General features: G+C 43.8%; 1 protein-coding gene across 2 annotated transcripts in view; it reads left to right on the forward strand.

Moving 5' to 3' along the window:
• Nucleotides 1-20,007, forward strand: part of MYO10 (myosin X) — a 256,895-nt gene that overhangs the window by 167,252 nt on the left and 69,636 nt on the right. For both annotated transcript variants that reach the window (XM_043887225.1, XM_043887226.1), the window contains one exon: nt 1,239-1,319. In XM_043887225.1, coding sequence (XP_043743160.1) covers nt 1,239-1,319 — 81 coding nt within the window. The remainder of the gene's footprint in view (nt 1-1,238; nt 1,320-20,007) is intronic.

The following is a 20,007-nucleotide window of genomic DNA, read 5'->3' on the forward strand; positions in this document are numbered from 1 at the left end:
TGTGAGAAATCCTAAGGCTTTCTAAGCACAGAAGTAACTAGTCAATGTAGCGGACAACCTAGCTTATTCAACAGCAAAATTATAAGAAGAAAGAAACAGACAAATAGAGACTGAGGGAACACCAGCGGATTAAAATAGACTGAAGAGACATATCAGCCAACTGCACTACATGGACCTAATTATTTGCATTCTGAATTCAAAGGATAAACCATTTAAACATTGTGACATATGAGATGGTTGAGTATTTAAAAATGAATCTTGAACTTGTACCTTTTCATCTTGATAGTGAGGAATTTGTGTTAATTCTTTTCAGGAATGATATTGTGGTTACCTCTGTATGTTTTAAAGTATTTAACCTTTGGTAATACATACTGAAGTATTAAAGGATGAAATAGCACAATGTCTGGGGTTTGCTTTTCTGCTAGAAGTGGACGTGGTGTGTACAGGGCAGGGATCAGATGAGATGAGATTAGCCAGGAGTTGAAGCTGATGACGGGCCCTCCTTACATGCTTTGTCTGCTTTGGTAAATGTTAAATATTCTTCACAATTAAAAAAAAATTTTTAAAGAAAAGACAGCAGTATTACAGGAGATTGATCTGTCTGGTGAAGAAAGATCGTGGTTCAAAGACCAGGGAGATACTTGTGGAAGCTGTCGTTTCAATGGAAATAATTAACTAGGAGAAACAACTCCAAAGAGAGTTGATACTTCTCAGGTTTTCCGTATAAACATTGAAATATCACAGAGTATTTTTTATTTTTTATTTATTTTTTTTGCTGGTTAACAGAATAGTATTTTTTAATGGTACTATATCAAAGAAGTAATAAATGTTTGCATATATGGAATAATTTCTATGATAATTATAATACTATTTCTATGATAATTTTATTAGAATGACATGATTAAAAATCAAAGGGGCTTCCCTGGTGGCTCAGATGGTAAAGTATCTCCTTGCAATGCAGGAAACCCAAGTTTGATCCCTGGGTCAATAAGATCTCCTGGAGAAGGGACTAGCTCCCCACTCCAGTGTATATCAAAGAAGTAACAAATGAGTTTTGCATATGTGAAATAGTTTCTATGACAACTATAATACTTTTATTAGAGTGACATGATTAAAAATAAAATCACTATTCCTCAGGTTTGTTTTCTTTTTCTTGTTTCTGATGAGTGCCTAGGTGCTGAGAAGTTTAAAGACATACAAAGAGACTAAATCAACATATACGTTTTTCTTCCTCATAGGACTCCCTGCATTCCTTAATGGCAACGCTAAGCGCCTCTAATCCTTTCTTTGTTCGATGTATCAAGCCAAACATGCAGAAGGTAAGATTTAGGACAGTTGTCCCCTGAGACTGTCTTATTTAAGGTCACTGCTTTCTGGCATGGCTACTTGCTGATTTGGTTTCTCCAGAGTTCTTTCATTATAGATGGTTGGAAATGGATATGACATTATTATAACATTCAGTGGGTAAAAATCCCTTTGTATTTTGGACCTATTTGCTTTTGAATGATGCCATTACACTTTAGACAAACCTGATTTAAAAGGAAACAATGCAAAACCTTCGCATTTTTTCTTTAGCATTGCTTTCAGATTCTTGGGCAAGCTCCAGAATGTGGTATATAACTTTTGGAAGAAATGATTGGTGTGTTTTTTGTTTCAGGAGATATCTTTTTCATTTTTTTTTTCTTTTGCTTTATTGTTAAACATGACAAAGACTCTGTATTCTACATAGTAAATAATGTATTTCAGGGACTTTAGTTAGTTGTAACTAATTAGAGGACTCCTGTCATCAAAAGTTTTAGTGTCTCCGCTCTCGGTTTTAGCTTTTTAATGCCATGTCCTAATCAGAAACAGTGTGAGTTTTCCCTCACATTCTCCCACATAGTTCAATAGTCTGTTCTTATACAGAGAATCTATTTGAAGAAAGAAAATTTGTTGCTGTTCAGTCCCTAAGTTGTGCCCGACTCTTGGACCCCATGGACTGCAGCACGCCAGGTTCCCCTGTCCTTTATTGTCTCTGGAATTTGCTCAAATTCGTGTCCATTGAGTCGGTGATACTATCTAACCATCTCATCCTCTGCCACCCCCGTCTCCTTTTGTCTTCAATTAAGAAAATTTAGTGTTAGGTGAAAACAGCTGCTCTTTCTAAGGCTAAATGGGTAACTTGCCTTCAAGTGCTGTTAAAGAATTGACATGATCTTGATTTGGCAAACATCTGCTCTTAGTTAGCCCTGTGAAGAAAGGAAATCCCCCAAGAAAATAATAATGTCAAGGCCCCTCATGGGCAAGAACTAGATGCCATCCTCATAAGGACTCAGATAAGGAATCTGACCTCGACTGTTTCCCACGAAACTTGTCTTATGCTCCCTAATGCTGCTGTCTGTAACTTTGCTGGTGCGGATCTTTTATCTTGTTTTCCAGTTATCTCTGACTTAATACTACAGTGATTTCTCCTTTAGAGTTTAAGGTGTTTTTTATAAGAACCACAATTCTGAATTCTGTCTTCTAGGAAGCCAAAACTCAACAAGGGGAGATTATAATCTGTTCGGTTTGTTACTCTGAGGTGTGATGGGGAGAATTTGTCATTTGTGTGGCCTAAAGTGACTGAGACTGTGGTTCTGTAGACCTGTGATGACTTACGGTCCATCAGGTCTGGCAGTTGAAATAGTAGCTCATCTTTTCCATTTTTCAAATTTTTAATAAAATGTTTCAGGTTATCACAAAATAACAGCAGCTTAACAATACATAGGGTTTTTTTTTGGACAGAATGTTGAAAGTTAATAGCTAAAACATAGCTGTGTTGCATGAAGAACCTTTTGTATAGCCCAGGGAAGTCTGCTCAATATTCTGTAATAACCCAAATGGGAAAAGAGTTTGAGAAAGAGTAGATACATGTCTAACTGACTCACTTTGCTGTGCATCTGAACCTAATGCAGCATTGTTAATCAACTATGCTCAACATAAAAGTTACACATAACTGTGTCCCGTGTCAGCCGGTTTATATCCCCTTGCTGGGCTTTATAAAATAGCTTCCCTTGTGGCTCAGCTGGTAAAGAATCTGCCCGCAATGCGGGAGACCTGGGTTCAATCCCTGGGTTGGGAGGATACCCTGGAGAAGGGAAAGGCTACCCCCTCCAGTATTCTGGCCTGGAGAACTCCATGGCCTGTATAGTCCATGGGGTCGCAAAGAGTCAGACACGACTGAGCGACTTTCACTTTGACACTTTCTAAAACCCTAATGGGCAGTAGCTACACGATGGATAGAAGGGCTTTGCATTTGGGTCTATACTCACAGGGGCTGTTAACCTCTGTCAGTGTTTCTTTCCTCTTTTTACAGCAAGGATAACAATAATACCATAGTTTGGTTTTTTATGTATCTTTTAAAAAATAGTTGTTTGGCTGTTGTTCGTCTCAGTTGCGGCTCACAGGGTATTCACTGAGGCATGCAGACTCTTAGTTACGGCACTTGTGCAGGGATCCAGTTCCCCAACCAGAGACTGAACCCAGGCCCCCTGCACTGGGAGCACAGAGTCTTACCCGCTGGACCACCAGGGAAGTCCCAGTAATACCATAATTTGAACATGCATCTTTGTCCCAAATTTAAGGCCATGGCTATTGAGATACAATGTACAGCTTTTTTGGCAAACCAAAAAAATAGTTTAATTGGAACTTTTTCTCTCTTCTTAGTGATGTAGTAATTGTGCAGTTTTACAGCCGTTGGCATCTTAGGTTCAATAAAATGAGGGGTCTGGCCTTGCCGGGCCTTACTTATAAGGATAGAAATTTTAAAAACCTGGTCCTCCGTGGTTTTGTTGTCCTTCTTGGATGGCATGGAGTTAGTTTTTTTTTTTCTTTAAGTTGTAATCACTTTTGAAATTAGGCCTGCTTGAAAACACTTCATTCAGAATGTTGAAGCAACTGCCTCTTTTTGATGTTTATTTTTCCTTACTGGGATTTGGTTGTGTCTAATTGCTTTAGTGTTTGCATTAAAAAAAATTTAAAAAATGAGCCAATCCAGCTTCCGGTTCTATTTCTCTTGGCTCACAGCCCTTCCCACCTCCTGACTGATGGCAGGCACTAGTTAATAACCCACCAGGAGATGGACTGTCAAAGACTTTGAAAACACATCCCAGTACCATTTTAAAGGCACCCAGCGAGTCAGACAGGAGAACTGACTTGTTTGAGGCCTAAGGTGTAGGTGTGATACCAAGTGTGAAGGGGCTAATTAGACTCTGGGAATGGTAAATTATGACTCGCTTAGCATTTGTTTGGCTCCATTGGAAATATTGGAGTGTTCCTGGTGATGATATAGGAAATGTATGTAAACAACCCTCATTTGTAGTTTCTTATGACTTTTGTCCAAAGATGAATGCTTCCAGAAATGTCACAGGGAAAATCTTGCTTGTCTTTGCCTAGACATCGGGAGTGTGTATTTCCAGGCTTCATCCCATACCTTTCTCAAATCAGACATTGATCAGGAGGCCTTGGGAGGATGTATTATTTTTGGCCATATCACGTGGCATGAGGGATCTTCGTTCCCTGACCGGGGGTGGCACCTGTGCCCCCGGCAGTGGAAGCGTGGAGCCCTAACCACTGGACGACCAGAGAAGTCCTGGGGATGTATTTGAATGTATGTATATGGAGGTGTTTTGTACATCATTCAGAAACATAGATCATGGGTTTTAGCAGCTTCTAAAGATTCCTTTTGGCAATTCTGTGACCCCAAGGGGGATGAGAACAATGGCTGTAAAGTCTGTGGCCTCAGGAAAAGTGGGGGAGCTGCCTGATGCTCTTAGGGACCTGTGCAACACATCCGAGGCTCCCGTGCTGGCCTGGCGAGTGTGCACGCCCAGCTCGTGTGCCCCAGGCCTGTGTTATAGGCTGCGTCCTCTCCTTGGCAAGAGTGTGACACTCAGGATGGAGACTTGGCCTGAAGCGTCTAGAAACCCTCTTTTGGGAATATTGTGGGTTTTCATTATTGGGGATTTTTATGTTTTCCTTTGAAAAACTGGTGTAAAAACGTCCTGTGTGTCTGTGCTCAGTCGTGTCCGCCTCCTTGCAACTCCATGGACTGTAGCCCTCCAGGCTTCTCTGTCCATGGGATTTCCCAGGCAAGAATGCTGGAGTGGGTTGCATTTCCTCCTCCAGGGAATCTTCCCGACCCAGGGATCGAACCTGTGTCACCTGTGTTGCAAGCAGATTCTTTACCAGTGAGCCACCTGGGAAGCCCACATGTTTTGCTTTGAAAAGCTGGTGTAAGCAGGGAGAATATAACTGACATGCTGAAGCAGTTCTGTCAGTTCAGCTATAATAGTCTGTGGGCTTTTTTTTGTGAACAATTTGGAGCTAACCTTGGGTATTATATAGAAGGCACTTCACTAGCATCTCTGGGAAGTCCTCCTGGCACTAAGTTATAAAGAAAATAAAGGCACACCTCTTGGTAGGGGGCTGGTCTGTAGCCAGTTCTTTGCCTCAGAAGACACTGTGGAAGGCAGTCCTCCTGTCAGCTTAGAATCTTCAGTTTATGGAGGGCAGGCTTCTCCATCAGATGGTTTTCAATTGGTGATGTGGCCGTGTAGCTTTTTCCTATTGTGATTTGCTTGTTGTTCAGTTGCTCAGTCGTGTCTGACTCTTTGCGACCCCATGGACTGCAGTTCACCAGGCTTCCCTGTCCATCACCAACTCCCAGAGCTTACTCAAACTCATGTCCGTTGAGTCAGTGATGCCATCCAACCATCTCATCCTCTGTCATCCCCTTCTCCTGCCCTCAATCTTTCCCAGCATCAGGGTCTTTTCCAATGAGTCAGTTCTGTATTGGAGTTTCAGCTTCAGCATCAGTCCTTCCAATGAATATTCAGGACTGATCTCCTTTAGGATGGACTGGTTGGATCTCCTTGCAGTCCAAGGGACTCTCAAGAGTCTTCTGCAACATCACAGTTCCAAAGCATAAATTCTTCAGTGCTCAACTTTCTTTATAGTCCAACTCTCACATCCATACCTGACTACTGGAAAAACCTTGGCTTTGACCACAGACCTTTGTGATTTGCTTAGGCAGTAGTAGTTCCTGGCCAGATGTGTCCAGACCAACCCCAGGAGATATCGGCACCAGAGAAACTCTGCTTTGCCTCCTCAGCATTTCTCCCCAAGGGTGTCCTGTGGCCTCTGCCTTCTCTCCTTGCCTATTGTTTCAGCAAATAACTTTTAGTCAGAAAAGTCCGTTATTAACATTCCTCAGTTCAGAATTAAAGAAGGGAACAGACGGATAAATATCAGGAGAGCCTTCCCGGGTGTGAGAACTGGTTCTCCGCACTTCCCAGCCCCGAGTGCAAGCCCCACTTGCTACAGGAGCGGCAGGACGTGTTCTCACCTGGAGAATTCACAGGACGGTGGAGCCTGGTGGGCAACAGTCCATGGGGCCGCAGAGTCAGATGCCGTGAGCAACTCACTCACTCACTTATTCAGAAAATAGCCCTGGGGTAGAGAAACCAAAGCCTAAAAAGAAATGTAAAGGATCTGGCTGGCTTTCCTCAGTCTTCCTTCTGTCTTTGGAGGAGGAGCTCTTGGGTTCTAGGCAGAAGCATCTTTGATTCCTGCAGGGTCATCTTTAAGTTTTAACCCCGCATAACCATATCCTCAAAGATTCTTATCAGGTCTGCTCTAAAAAGGCAGGACATGAGTCAGCTGACTGGCCCGGGGGACCTCTGGGGGGAAGCTTTTAGCAGAGGTGGCTCTGTGAAGTCAGGTTTTTCTAAGGGATGAGGGGTGTCCACGCCAAGGGGAGCCCTGGACCAGGCGTCCCAGGAGGGAAGCCCTGAGGTCTGTGAGTTGGACGCAGCCATATGTGGTGGAAAATGGAACTTCCAGTAGGACAGTGAAGCTGGACACACAGGGCCAGCCTGGCTGTGGTGGCCTTGTCTTAAAGCACCGTCTCCAGGCTCCGAGATAGGAGGACGGTCCAACCGTCTCACACTGAAGTCATCTTTGAGAGACTTCAGGGGAGGCCAGTTTTTTCCCTTCAGTGAGTCCTGCTGACCTGTGTCCTCTCTTCATGCGGCCGCTGTTGACATCCGCCCAGGTCCCTCTTTAAGACAACACTCAGGACCACACACGAACTGAGAGAGCCATGTTGGCGTTATGGAAACCGGAGCCTTTTGTTTCCAGAGGCATCGTGATGTGATGAATGGCTTCATGAATCCGGCACATTTAATCCTAGGGATTCGTGTTTGTGTGGTCCCCAGGAGCGCTGCCTGCTATATTTTTCCTTAGGTTTTTTGTTTGTTTTAACAGAGTCCACATATTAGAAAATTCTGATATTATTATAGTGCATTTCCTACCTTGACTTTTTTGTCCTGTCTTACTCTTTCTAAATCTTTTCCCCTCTCATTTTACTCATCTTGTTTCTCACAAGCCTTTCTGAGTTTATTCCAGTGACCCTTTACATTTATTTTTTTTAATTTATTTATTCTAATTGGAGGCTAATTAGTTTACAATATTGTAGTGGTTTTTGCCATACATTGACGTGAATCAGCCATGGGTGTACATGTGTTCCCCATCCTGAACCCCCTCCTCCCTCCCTCCCCATCCCATCCCTCTGGGTCATCCCAGTGCACCGGCCCTGAGCACCCTGTCTCATGCATCCAACCTGGACTGGCGATCTGTTACATTTCTTTTTAGGCTTTGGTTTCTCTACCCCAGCGCGGTTTTCTGAGTGAGTGAGTGAGTTGCTCAGTCGTGTCCGATTCTGGACTGTAGCCCACCAGGCTACAGTCCATGGAATTAATTCTCCAGGCAAGAATACCGGAGTGGGTAGTCATTCCTTTCTTCAGGGAATCCTCCTGACCCAGGGGTCGAACCCAGGTCTCCTGCATTGCAGGCAGATTCTTTACCATCTGAGCCACCAGGGAAGCCCTGGCTGGCTTATTTTCTGAACAAGGTATTCCATAAATACAGAAGATCTTGACCATGTACAACTTTGCTGGTTTGCGTCTTCCATCTTTGTGCCCTGCTGGGTAGCCCAGTCCACATCCAGGCCCTCAGGTGTGCTCAGTACACATTAAATCGAATTGCTCATTAAAGGACACCATAATGATGTTCATGGTGTATACTTCACTTTGCCAGAGATTGATTTATGCCCTGTCTTTAATCCTTACTGCTGTAGGTTCTATTCTAGTTTATTTCTGGTCTGTTTTTTGCTGGATCATCTTTGATTTGTGTAGTCAGAAGTGACCCTGGGGATACACCAGTAGGTCAGTATTAGAGTGATGTCCTTACTGTGATCCAGCCTTTCTGTGCTAATATGCTGTCTTTCTCTCTCCTAGATGACCCCTTCTCACATGCAATGTCCCCCCACCCCCACCCTCCCACACCCCCCACCTAGGGTTTGGAGCCCTTTGGAAAGAGCCAAGCTCAGCGCTGGAGACTCATTCACAAATACTGAGAGTTGGGCTTGCTGCTTCATACGCAGACACTCAAATCTCTAAGTGGTATTCCCCTAGGGAATATGTTCTCTGCCAGGATTTGGCAAGGAGGTTTGGGTGTGCAAACCTGTTGGATAACAAGGGTTGAACCTGAAAGGTTAAACACTGTATTTTAGCATTTTGATCGAACTTTCTAGAATTTGGACTTCCCTTGTGCCTCGGCTGGTAAAAAATCTGTCTGCAGTGCGGGAGACCTGGGTTCGATCCCTGGGTCTGGAAGATCCCCTGGAAAAGGGAAAGGCTACCCACTCCAGTATTCTGGCCTGGAGAATTCCATGGACTATAGTCCATGGGGCTGCAAAGAGTTGGACACGACTGAGAGACTTTCACTTTTCACTTTCTAGAATTATACATCATCCAGTTCAAACAGTATCTATTACCATATTTTATTGAATCAAAGATTTCCGTGGTTGTAAAGGCACCACTATTTATACATCACCCTGAAAGCAGAAGCTGTTCCTAAGCCACTTAGCCCAAGCACCATGCTGTTCTGTCTCCAGGCACTTGCTTTTTGCTTTGCAAGAAGTATGAAATGGGGGTCGTCGTCCACCACAGATCCTTGCTCTGCTGGTAAGAGTTACACCTTGTCGCTCCATTTCCAGGCCTTTCTGCAGATAAAATGACTTTCCGTTTCTTTGATGACTCTAAAGAGGAATATTTAGGCTACATTTAAAGGCCAGCTAGATGCAGTGCAAGTAGTTCCAATAGTGCCTGTGATTTTCAAAGAGAGTGAAAAGCTGTGGTGAAATCCATGCACATGTGGGTATGGGATTGCATCATGATGGCTGTTCGGATGTCAGCAAGCTGTGGACACATTCAGGCGAAGGGAGAAGGGAACATGTTTGCATAAAGAATTGATGAAATATGATCTGTTTATCCCCTTTAAATGAGACACCAAAGGATCTGCCTACCTCTTCATAAACTAATCCTCAGGAACAGATAATTTACTCTCTGTTTACACCTAAAGGGACCCTGTTGTTGTCTTTTCTTTCTTTTTATGCCCTTACTATTTATGGGAAAGGTCTTCATTCCTACTGAATGAAATCTGCACTTCTTTATCTTCCGTTTGCTGATTTTTATCCAGTCACTTGAGATGAAAGTAAAATGGCAAATATTTATTCGTATGAGTATGTCAAATATTTTAAGCTCTGAATAAGTGTACGCTTTTCCTGGTCTAGTAACCAGACGCCTGCAAGAAATGTCATCTTAGAATTTTCAGTTGCACGTCCGTACACCAAACTGCGGCATCTCTAGGCTCTTTGGGGACAGCTGGGTTTGATGGAGCTTCGCCTTACTCCTCACTCTGCTTGTCTCTTTCACGCCTTTGCTTTTCCTGTTCTTTTCAGTGCAGATGTTTTCCCACGGCTGCGCTCACCACTGCCCCACACGTCCCCAGCTGCCCTCTGCGTGCCCCCGGGTCACCCTGGAACCTGGGTGACTGGGTCATGCATTGAGGCGCCGCACCAAGGGCACAGGTGGCTCTGCTCCACTGCTGCTGAGACACGGGGTGCAAGGTGCCCTGGGTCTGGGGAGTTCTGAAACCCCGAGGCCCCACCCCTGTGGGAAGGCAATTGCGCAGCTGCCCAGGTACAAGGCCCCTACAGCACTGGAGTGAAATTGATACAAGTCAAAGGTGTGTGTGCCCGGGTGTCCGTCCAGCCTCTTATCACCAAGCCTTGGTGATATATCATGTGGCCTTGGGGTTGTTGCCTATTCTCCCAAGTGTGCGTAGTGAGCCCGCCAGGCTCCTCTGTCCATGGGATCCTCCAGGCAAGAATACTGGAGCGGGTTGCCATTCCCTTCTCCAGGAGGTCTTCCCGACCCAGGGATCGAACCCAGGTCTCCCAGGCAGGGTTCTTTGCAGGCAGATTCTTGACTGTCTGAGCCAGCAGGGAAGCCTCACTTGCCAGAGCAGCTGTGGGTATAAAACGAGGTGACAGGGACATGAAACAGCGACACTTCAGTGTGTGAAACAGTCCATCGTTGCGTTTCATGTGTGGGGTGAAAAACAGGCTCCCTTTAGCCTCACAAGTTTAACCCCCAGTTAAAGCTGAATCAAGGAAAATCTCAGACTGTGTCCAGACCTCCTCCTTTCTGAGTTTTAAATAGAATACTTTTGGAAGTTTGTTGTAATTAGCTTCTTAATCTTTTTTTTATTTCCGTTTAGCCTTCGACATGGTTATGGATGAACATTTTAATTTCTTTTTTTTTTTTTAAAGGAACACATTTGAGTCAGTTGTAGCGAGATGGATGAACCTAGAGCGTCTGATACAGAGTGAAGTACATTAGAAAGAGAAAAACAAATATCGTATATTAACCCAAATATATGGAATCAAGGAAAATGGTACTGATGAACCTATTCACAGGGCAAGAATAGAGACACAGACATAGAGAACAGGTGTTTGGACACAGCTGGGGAAGGAGAGGGTGGGAGGAGCTGAGAGAGTAACATTGAAACATATGCATATACATTATGGTATGTAAAATAGACAGCTGATACGAAATTGCTCTTTAACACAGGGAGCTCAATGGGGTGCTCTGTGACAACCTAGGGGGTGGGATGGGGAGGGTGGGGGGAGGTCGAAGAGGGCAGGGACATATATATACCTGTGGCTGATTGATGCAGAAGCCAACACAGTATTGTAAGGCAGTTATCCTCCAGTTGAAATTTGGGGCTTCCCTGGTGGCTCAGACAATAAAGAATCTGCCTGCAATGCTGGAGACCTGGGTTTGGTCCCTGGCTCAGAAAGCTCCCTTGGAGAAGCCAGTGGCAACCCACTCCAGTATTCTTGCCTGGAGAATCCCATGGATGGAGGAGCCTGTGGACTCTGGGGTCACAGAGTTGGACAAGACTGAGCACCAACCTCCTCCAATTAAAAATAAATAAGAATGAATAAACCTTATTTTTTAGAATATTTTAAAATTTACAGAAAATTTGAGCACAAAGAGTTCCCATATTACTCTCCCCTCCAACACACAGACACACACACACACACAATTTCCCCTGTTAGGCACCTCTTATGTTAGTGTACATTTGTTACCATTAGTGAACCAATATTGATCCATTATTATTGAAATCAAAAATTATCATTCAAGTTCACTGTATTGTAGATTCTTTGAGTTTTGACAAAGGCGTACCATGGTGATGTGTCAAAATATGAAATATTCATCATCTGTTTACAACCTGGTGAGCATTTTTTCAGGTGGTATTTTATAAGAATAGGATAGTTTTGATTGATGAAGATTGAGAATGAAATTTCTGTGGCTCACAGTCTGATTGATAACGGCTTTATAGGTTGAGTCACTCAGTCATATCCAACTCTTCTCCTACCCCATGGACTGTAGCCCCCCCAGGTTCCTCTGTCCATAGGATTCTCCAGGCAAGAATACTTGGGTGGGTTGCCATTTCCTTCTCCAGGGGATCTCCTGACCCAGGGATCGAACCCACATCTCCTGCATCGCAGGCGGGTTCTTTACCACTGAGCCACTGCTTTATTGAAGAGAGACTAAATGAAAAAATGGAGACACTGAGAGAGCAAGGGGAACCCGGGAGCCAGGATTTTTTTTAGAACTGTCTGGATTATCAGACTGACTCCGCCCTACATTTACTTAGTCTTACAGTCTTTGAGATGATGCTTTCTCTGCATCCACACTGGACAAAGCCCTCTTGGCACACAGTAACCTTCCAGAACTCTTCCTGTCTTTCTGATTGCAACTCCTGTCGCCTCTTCTCCTGGAACCAGAGCACTCATCGCCTGCATCTCTTGATTTTTGAGAACATCACCTACACACAATCTAAAAAAAGACAGCTCTACCTTTTCAGGAAATTTTAGTAGAGGAAGCCTTAAAGCTACCATTCTTCTCCCTAAACAAAACAATCCCACTAAACCCCTCAGTGGTCACTTGAATCCTGTTTACTGAGTTGTCATGGCAACCATTCAGGAGCCAAATGCAAAGACCAGGATAAATAGCCATAAATGAAGCGGGGCTCAAGGGAGGGCTGCTTTTCTCAGGGTGGAGTTTCCAAGGTCACCACTAAATTGCAGCGTTTTGTCCTGGGACATTTTTTTTTCTTTTTAATATTAGTCATCTTTGAAAAGTCAGACTCTTTGGACCTTCCTAATGTCTCCGCACACGTTGGCGCGTAGAAGGTGATTCGTTTGCTTCTGTGGCCTGAAGTGTCCTGGGCAGTCTCTCTCCCGCCCCAGCCTCGCCAGGCTGGACTTCTTTCAGTAAAATCAGGAATTGAACAAGCAGGGCCCAAGACACCACATAAAAGACTGGGAACAGCAGTGAGCTGAAGAAAGCCCGTTTTTGTGTTTTTTTGTGGGCTCAGATGCTTGCAGCCCGGACTGCTAAAGATGTAGCCGTTTACAGTGGACAAAAGCTGAAGGGGGCAAAAGAGACCCAAGGTAGGGGTTTTTCTCTTTATCTGCATGGTTTAAAAGTTTCACGACGATCACAGTACTGAAATTTTTGTATGGAGGAATTTTTCAAGCCTGAGGAAGACAGGTTTTTTTGCTGTTTTCCTCAGGCTTTCCTGAGCAGCAGAACTGTTTAGTTTCTAAACAGATGGGTAAGTGCTGATTTTTATTGTTTCTGCAAGTCTGAACTACTGTTCCTGTGTAAAAACAAAAGACGTAACCACGTGGATAAGGCATTGGTGATGCCATGTATTTTGTTTATGAAATTCATCTTTTATAGGAAAAAAAAATCATTTCTCTTATTGGGTCGGCTCTGGGAAATGGTGAGGGGAGGGTTTCTTTTGTTTGAATTTGTGATGTCAAAGAAGTTCCCTTTGGAAGAGTATATGCTATATAGTTTCGTGGCTTTTTCTTGCCCTGTGGTTTATACCGACCTTCAAAGAAATGGGCACAAGAAGCAGCATCTTTCTAAGTTGGGTTATAAACTGGTTGGTACACAAGGATGGAACTGGGAGAAGTTACGGGAACTGAATGGTCATTTGTTGAACATCCTGTACTTGTTTCCTGCAAGCGTGAACTTGCTGATATTTTGCAATCTGCCTGGAGAAACCTGGTGAGACCCATTTTGTTGAGATCCTCTTGTTCCTCGGAGTAGAAGTCCCTAAAGATTTGAAGAACATAATAAAAGAGCGTCTGAAATGCTAATCTCTGCCTCTTCTGCCACTTGAATGTGTTTAGCTGATTTCTATTCAGTTGCTAAAAGTGCCCTTTAAGAGAATAAGTGTTTTAAATGTGAAGGTGGGCTTTCATATTAAATTGACTTACATTTAAAAGAAATGAATAATAATGTGGCTGACTGCCGCTTGGCCAAATCTGCCTTCACAGAAATAAATTCCTAGTGCCAAGTGAAAGCTAAATGTTAGAACGTTTTATTTTTAACAGTGAGTTTTTTCCAGTCTTGTGTGTTAGTCGCTAAGTTGTATCCGACTCTGCGACCCTGTGGACTGTGGCATGGGAGTCTCTCCTGTCCATGGAGTTTTCCAGGGCAAGAATACTGGAGTGGGTTGCCATTCGCTTCTCCACGAGATCTTCCTGACCCAGAGTTCGAACCTGGGTCTCCCGCATTGCAGGCAGATTCTTTACCATTTGAGCGACCACAGGGGAAATTAATTTGACATAAAACTGAGAACCATCATAAGGGAAAGATGAAGTGCCACATATTTCTGGCTCTTTCATTGTGTTGGACTTGTGGGTTTTCTCACCTGACTTTCTGTGCTTCCATATATGGAACCCCAGTTCCAGAATCCTGTTGTTGTTTGCAGTGAGAGAATATACTCATTGTTGGATGAATAATATTTCACTCTCTGTGAAGAGTACCATGGCATGGTGAAGAGCATGTTGGCAAAGGCACTCCAGCCCACCTGCTTACTTCCCACCTGGAAGGTGCCATCTGCCATAACAGGATACATGTCTCCCCTGTTCCCACCATGCCAGAGAGCCATGCCACCTCCCTGCAGTCCTCCAGTGGTGCATTTTTATTTTGGTTGGTCTTGATGAACTTCTTAATAGCATGCAATTAGAATAGCAGCTCAATTCAATGTTTGAGCCCATCCCAGTCCCAGACTGCCTGTCAGTCATAGGCAGACTGATTGTGTGTCTGTGTGTGTTCTAGCCTAAGTGACTCTGCATTAATAGTTTCACAAGTAGCCCCCTTAATGTGTGATTTCTGTTTGTGAGTTTGTTGTAACGCTCACCGCTGCTCACCCAGCATCTGGATGAAGGATTCCAAAAGCTGTGTTCCTCCTCAGCCACCTTGGAGCAAAGGGTCCAGGTTTTGGAGCCCAGAGGGTGGGAGCTGAGGGCTGATTGCAGTGTGGTGCCTAGGCTCAGAGTCTGATGTCCCTGGGTTTGCTCACAGCCTTGGAGAAAGCTCTGTCTGCCACCTTCTGTCCTCAGCCCTTCGCTGTGCTGGCCTTTGACCCTGGGGAGTTTCCTGTTTTCCTTCCTCAGGCCAGTTCTTTCCCTGATACTCAAAAATACTACTGCCATGAAGAGTAACTATAATAAAAACATTATCACAGGAGTCACTAGGGTTTTCTTCCACCCTTCTCCAATACAAAGGCCATCCTTATTGATTATAAAATATTTGGAAACAATGCAGAATCCAGAAAAAAAAATCTCTTTATATTTACCTATAATTTTACTACCAAGAGACAATCCTGCTTACACTTTGTTGTATGCATAGTTTTTTCTTTAAACTGGGATCACAGTTACCTTTTTTTAAACCAATATATTCTTATTGAAGTATGGTTGATTTGCAATGTTGTGCTAATTTCTGTTATACACTAAAGTGATTGTTACATATATACATTCCTTTTTAAAAAGTATTCTTCTCCATTATTATCACAGGATATTGAATATAGTTCCCTGTGCTATACACATACAGTAAGATCTTGCTGTTTATCCGTTTTCTGTGTAAATGTTTACATATGCTAACCCCAGCCTCCCATTCATGACCTCCCTTGACCCCCTCCCCCTCGGCAAGCACCAGTCTGTTCTCTGTGTCCATGGGTCTGTTTCTGTTGTGGAGATGGGTTCATCTGTGTCATATTTTCGATTGCACATGTAAGTGATATCACACAGCATTTGTCTTTCTGTTCACTTTCGTGTGATAATCTCCGGCTGCATCCATGTTGCTGCAGATGGCGTTATTTCATTCTTTTTTATGGCTGAGTAGTATTCCATTGTATATATACGTGCCACATCTTTATCTGTTCACCTGTCGACATGTAGGTTGTTTCTGTGTCTCGGCTATTGTGACTAGTGCTGCTATGAACATAGGGGGTGCATAAATGTTTTTGAATTATAGTCTTGTCTCGATAGGGTGGCTTAGATGGTAAAGAATCTGCCCCGCAGTGTGGGAGACCCAGGTTTGATCCCTGGATTGGGAAGATCCCCTGGAGAAGGAAACTGCAACCTACTCCAGTGTTCTTGCCTGGAAAATCCCATGAATGGAGGAGCCTGGCAGGCTAGTCCATGGGGTCGCAAAGAGTTGGACATCACTGAGTGACTTCACTTTGTCTGGATATATACCCAGGATTGGAATTACTAGATCATATTGTAATTCTATTTTTAGTAACTTACTTTTTTTGTTACTGTATCTTAAAACATTCCTGTGCTTTTTTTTCCACGACTATGTAATTATCAGTGGTGGTGCTTTAAGTCAAATTTCTATTGTTGGATTATTTCCTTTATTTCTTGTTGTAAACAGTGCTGCTTACTATATTATCCAGATGTGTGTAAATACTAGTGCTCATTTAAGACTGTTCCTTAAGGTAAATTCTCAGAAGTTTATTTGCTAAAATGACGGTATGCACATTGTTAGACTGTTGATGTATATACACCTGGGCAACATGCCCTTCATTAAGGCCAACAACCAGTAAAATTTTGTAGTGTATAATAATGGATTTAGAACTTTAATATGTAAAGAGCCCTCACCAATTAATAAGAAAATAGTAAATATTTTAGCAGAAAAATGAGTAAAACACATGAGCAAGAAATTTGCAAAAGTTCTAATACAAATGGGAAATAACCTGACAACCTCAATAGTATCATCAGAGAAGTAAAATGTAAAATAGTGAGATAATCTTGTTGATGTGAAGACTGGATGAATTTTTGGTTTTCTGTTATCAGTAACACGTCCCAGAGACTGTGACTATTTGAGAAAACTCGCATTCGTGTACTTTGCTGCTGGAAGTTTAAATTGTTGCAGGCTTTCTGAAGAACAGCCTCACCTTGTCTTCTTGATTTTTTTCTTGCTTCTCCTGAGAACATAGTCCATCATTTTCTCTGTTGGGCTGTAAAGAGTTCCTTCTCCTTGGAGCCCATCTCCTGGCTGACACTTTGGATCTCAGGTGGCCTCAGCCTGCAATGGCTTGGAGCAGGGCTTGGGTCCCAGCCAGAGACTGAGGTCAGGTTGCGGCAGTGAAAGCAGCATATCCTACCCACTAGGCCAGTGGTCAGTGAGAAGGGCCCTGGACCTTTGGCTTTGCAGAAAAAAGCTCCCACAAAGATGGAAAGTAGTGAAGTGGTAAAGTGTTTATTAAAAGGACAAAAGTACAGTACATATGGATAGACACACAGACTCAGAGAGAGAGTCACTGAGTCCCACCCTTGTGGCAATTTGAATTATTCTCATGGGGCATTTCTTCCAGGTTTCCTTTGGCCAGTCATTTTGATTTGCCTGATTCACAGCCCATGTTTGATATCTCGGGATTCTCCCATGTGTGCATGGGTATCTTTTAGCCAAGGTGGATTCTACTGAAAAGCCTGTGGGTAGCTTAACATCACTCCCCTTTGACCTCCAAGGAGCCTTTCTGGGCATGTGTGGTCAGGGAGGTCTCCTGACTTCGAAATTGAGAAATTTGTGATTTGGACGGGGCCCAGCTACCTCTCTTAATTGTCCTCCTATTCTCATCTTGGAGTTTCATTCACAGGGAATGAATTCCCTGTCACTTTACCCTGGGGGGTCCCTGGGGGTCCCATAAGTGTTAGTCGCTCAGTCGTGTCTGATTCTTTGTGACCTCAAGGACTGTAGCCCTCCAGGCTCCTCTGTCCACAGGAATTCCCAGAGAAGAAAACTGGAGTGGATAACCATTCCATTTTCCAGGGTATCTTCCCGACCCCGGGATTGAATCCGGGTCTCCTGCATTGCAGGTGGATTCTTTACCCTCTGAGCCACCAGGGAAGACATACACCTCCTGTATTTAAATATACATATTTACTTATGTAAAAGAAAAGGAGGTAGGAATGAATAGGAGCTTGACTTGAGCAGCCTTCTTTTCACTGCTGAAACATTTCTGAAAAGAGTCCATGCCCATTTTCTTATTTCCGAGGTTCTGCCATCCAGGCTGCCTCTGCCTCTGTCTTGCTGAAAGCTTGCAGGTACAGTTTTTCCCTGCCCTGCCCTCCTAATCCCTACCTCCCGCCCCCGTGGCATCACCAGCCACCCCCTCCTTCCTGGCACTTCTCTGACCAAGCCTCTCCCCATCCCGCTCTTAACTGGTTCCCTGGGTGTGGGCTTGGCCAAGGGCCTGCCCTCACCTCCTCACCTGTGCTGTTCCCATAGGAACACTCACTCCTGTCCTGCTCTCAGCCCAGGTGAGTAGCTTTCCCTTGTGTTTTTCCAGCCCCAAACCTCCCTCTAAGCTTTGGCCTCTTAGTCCAGCTTTGTAACCTACTTTTTTTCCCCTGAGTTGTGCTTCAAACTTGAAAGATGTCCATAATTGAATTTCACATCCTTTTCCTTCCACCTCCTTGTTTAAATATTTTTTAATTTATCAGTTTGGGGCAGAGTGTCTCAACCTTGGCACTGTTGACCCAGTTCTTTGCTGGTCTTTGGCGGGGGCGGGCGGGGGGTACCAATGCATCTTATAAGGACTTGTAACAACAGCCGTAGATGCCAGTACCAAACCACTCTCCCCCAAGTGTCCCCCAGAGGGCAGAATTACCCCTGACTGAAAGTTACTGGGTTAAGATATCAATGCTGATTATCTCTTGGGCTTTATCCTTATTTTTCCATTGCTCTTGGTAAAAGGAAAAAGAAAATGACATCCACAGTTTAATTTTTATTATAACACGTTTTATGACTTTGGACCTTGTTTTAACTGTTGCATTTATGGTGAAAAGAGTATCCTTTCACATTTTTCACAGGTATTGAGTCATTAAATGAAACGTATATTAATTACTGTTTTCTTTCCTTGTAAGTAGTACTAGAAAATTTTAAATTTGGGGGGAGGTGTGGAGCACCCTGAATATCCGTGTGCCCTGAAGGATTACGTAATTGCCCTGTGCTATCCGCTTGCTCAGATGAATGGCTGTCCTAGTTTCAGCCACTGTGAAAGGATAAAACAGCCCATTAAAGTGCGCCAGATGCTTCGTTTGCCAGTATTTCACTTAAAAGGGGATACTGTTCAGCTTTTGAATTCTGAGATAGACTCAGTTTGCCTTTATGAAATGACAGTGTCCCTGTTAAAAATGCGGTGAAAATTTCACCAGCGAACAAATGTTTCAGATACTGTTTAGCGATGCTTTTGTAAAAAGTCTCTTTAGAAACCAGAAGATGAAGTTTGAATATTCACAAGAAGTTTGAGTTCCTGCAATTTCAGCCTTTGTGCTTTAGGCACAGGACAGAGGCTTGAATATGAAATCTTTCAGGCATCCCTTGACGTTGTTTTCAACGGAACAGTTTAAATAAGGTGGTAACACACATGAGTAATTATTGTTGTTCGGTCGCTTAGTAGTGTCAGATTCTTTGTGATCCCATGGACTGCAGCACACCAGGCTTCCTGTCCTCCACCATCTCCCAGAGTCTGCTCAAACTCGTGTCCGTTGGGTTGATGATGCCATATAAGTAGAGGATGGTTTAAATAAGGTTGTTAGACTACAGAAGTAGAGGACTGAGGCCCATTGTGCTGAGCCAGTGAAACCAACCCCAAATGTAAAGAATCTTTAATATGTTGATTGTGGCTTGAGAAATTACAGAAGGGAAATTAGCCTGGCTTGGCTTCTTTTTCTTTCTCTTTTCCTTTTGTTGATTTTGGTATTAACTCTGAAAAGTTGGCCTTCTTGTTTGATTCCATGCCTTCATTACATCAATTCCACTGAAGCGTGGCGTGTTCAGTTTACACTGAGCTGCGGGTGCACACAGAGGCGCCCCCGAGAGCCTTCTGCTTGGAGGTGCCTTGCAGATTAGGAAAATGAGTCCTGAGTGGAGGTGGAAGGGCAGGTCGGACCTGGTGGTGATATCACATGATTCGGGTTTCTAGGGCTCAGACCCAGCCCGTTAGCGCTGGGGTCTGGGATCAGATGCACGAAACACTGCAAACCTCAGTGCCGCCGACCAGCTTTGGACCAGCGATGGTCTGTCGCCTCGTTGCGTGAGCACGTGGTCCACCTCTGCTCAGGAACGCTGGATGTGTTTGCAGCTGTGCTGGGCCATTTCCCGGTTCACACAGGCTTGGGGCTCTGCCAGTGTTGACTGAGTTAAAGCCTTTCCCTTCTCATGCCTGATCAAAAAAAAAAAAAAAAACAAGAAATGAACTACAATA

Source organism: Cervus elaphus, chromosome 25 (genome assembly GCF_910594005.1).
Source record: "Cervus elaphus chromosome 25, mCerEla1.1, whole genome shotgun sequence".
Taxonomy (NCBI): Eukaryota; Metazoa; Chordata; class Mammalia; order Artiodactyla; family Cervidae; genus Cervus; species Cervus elaphus.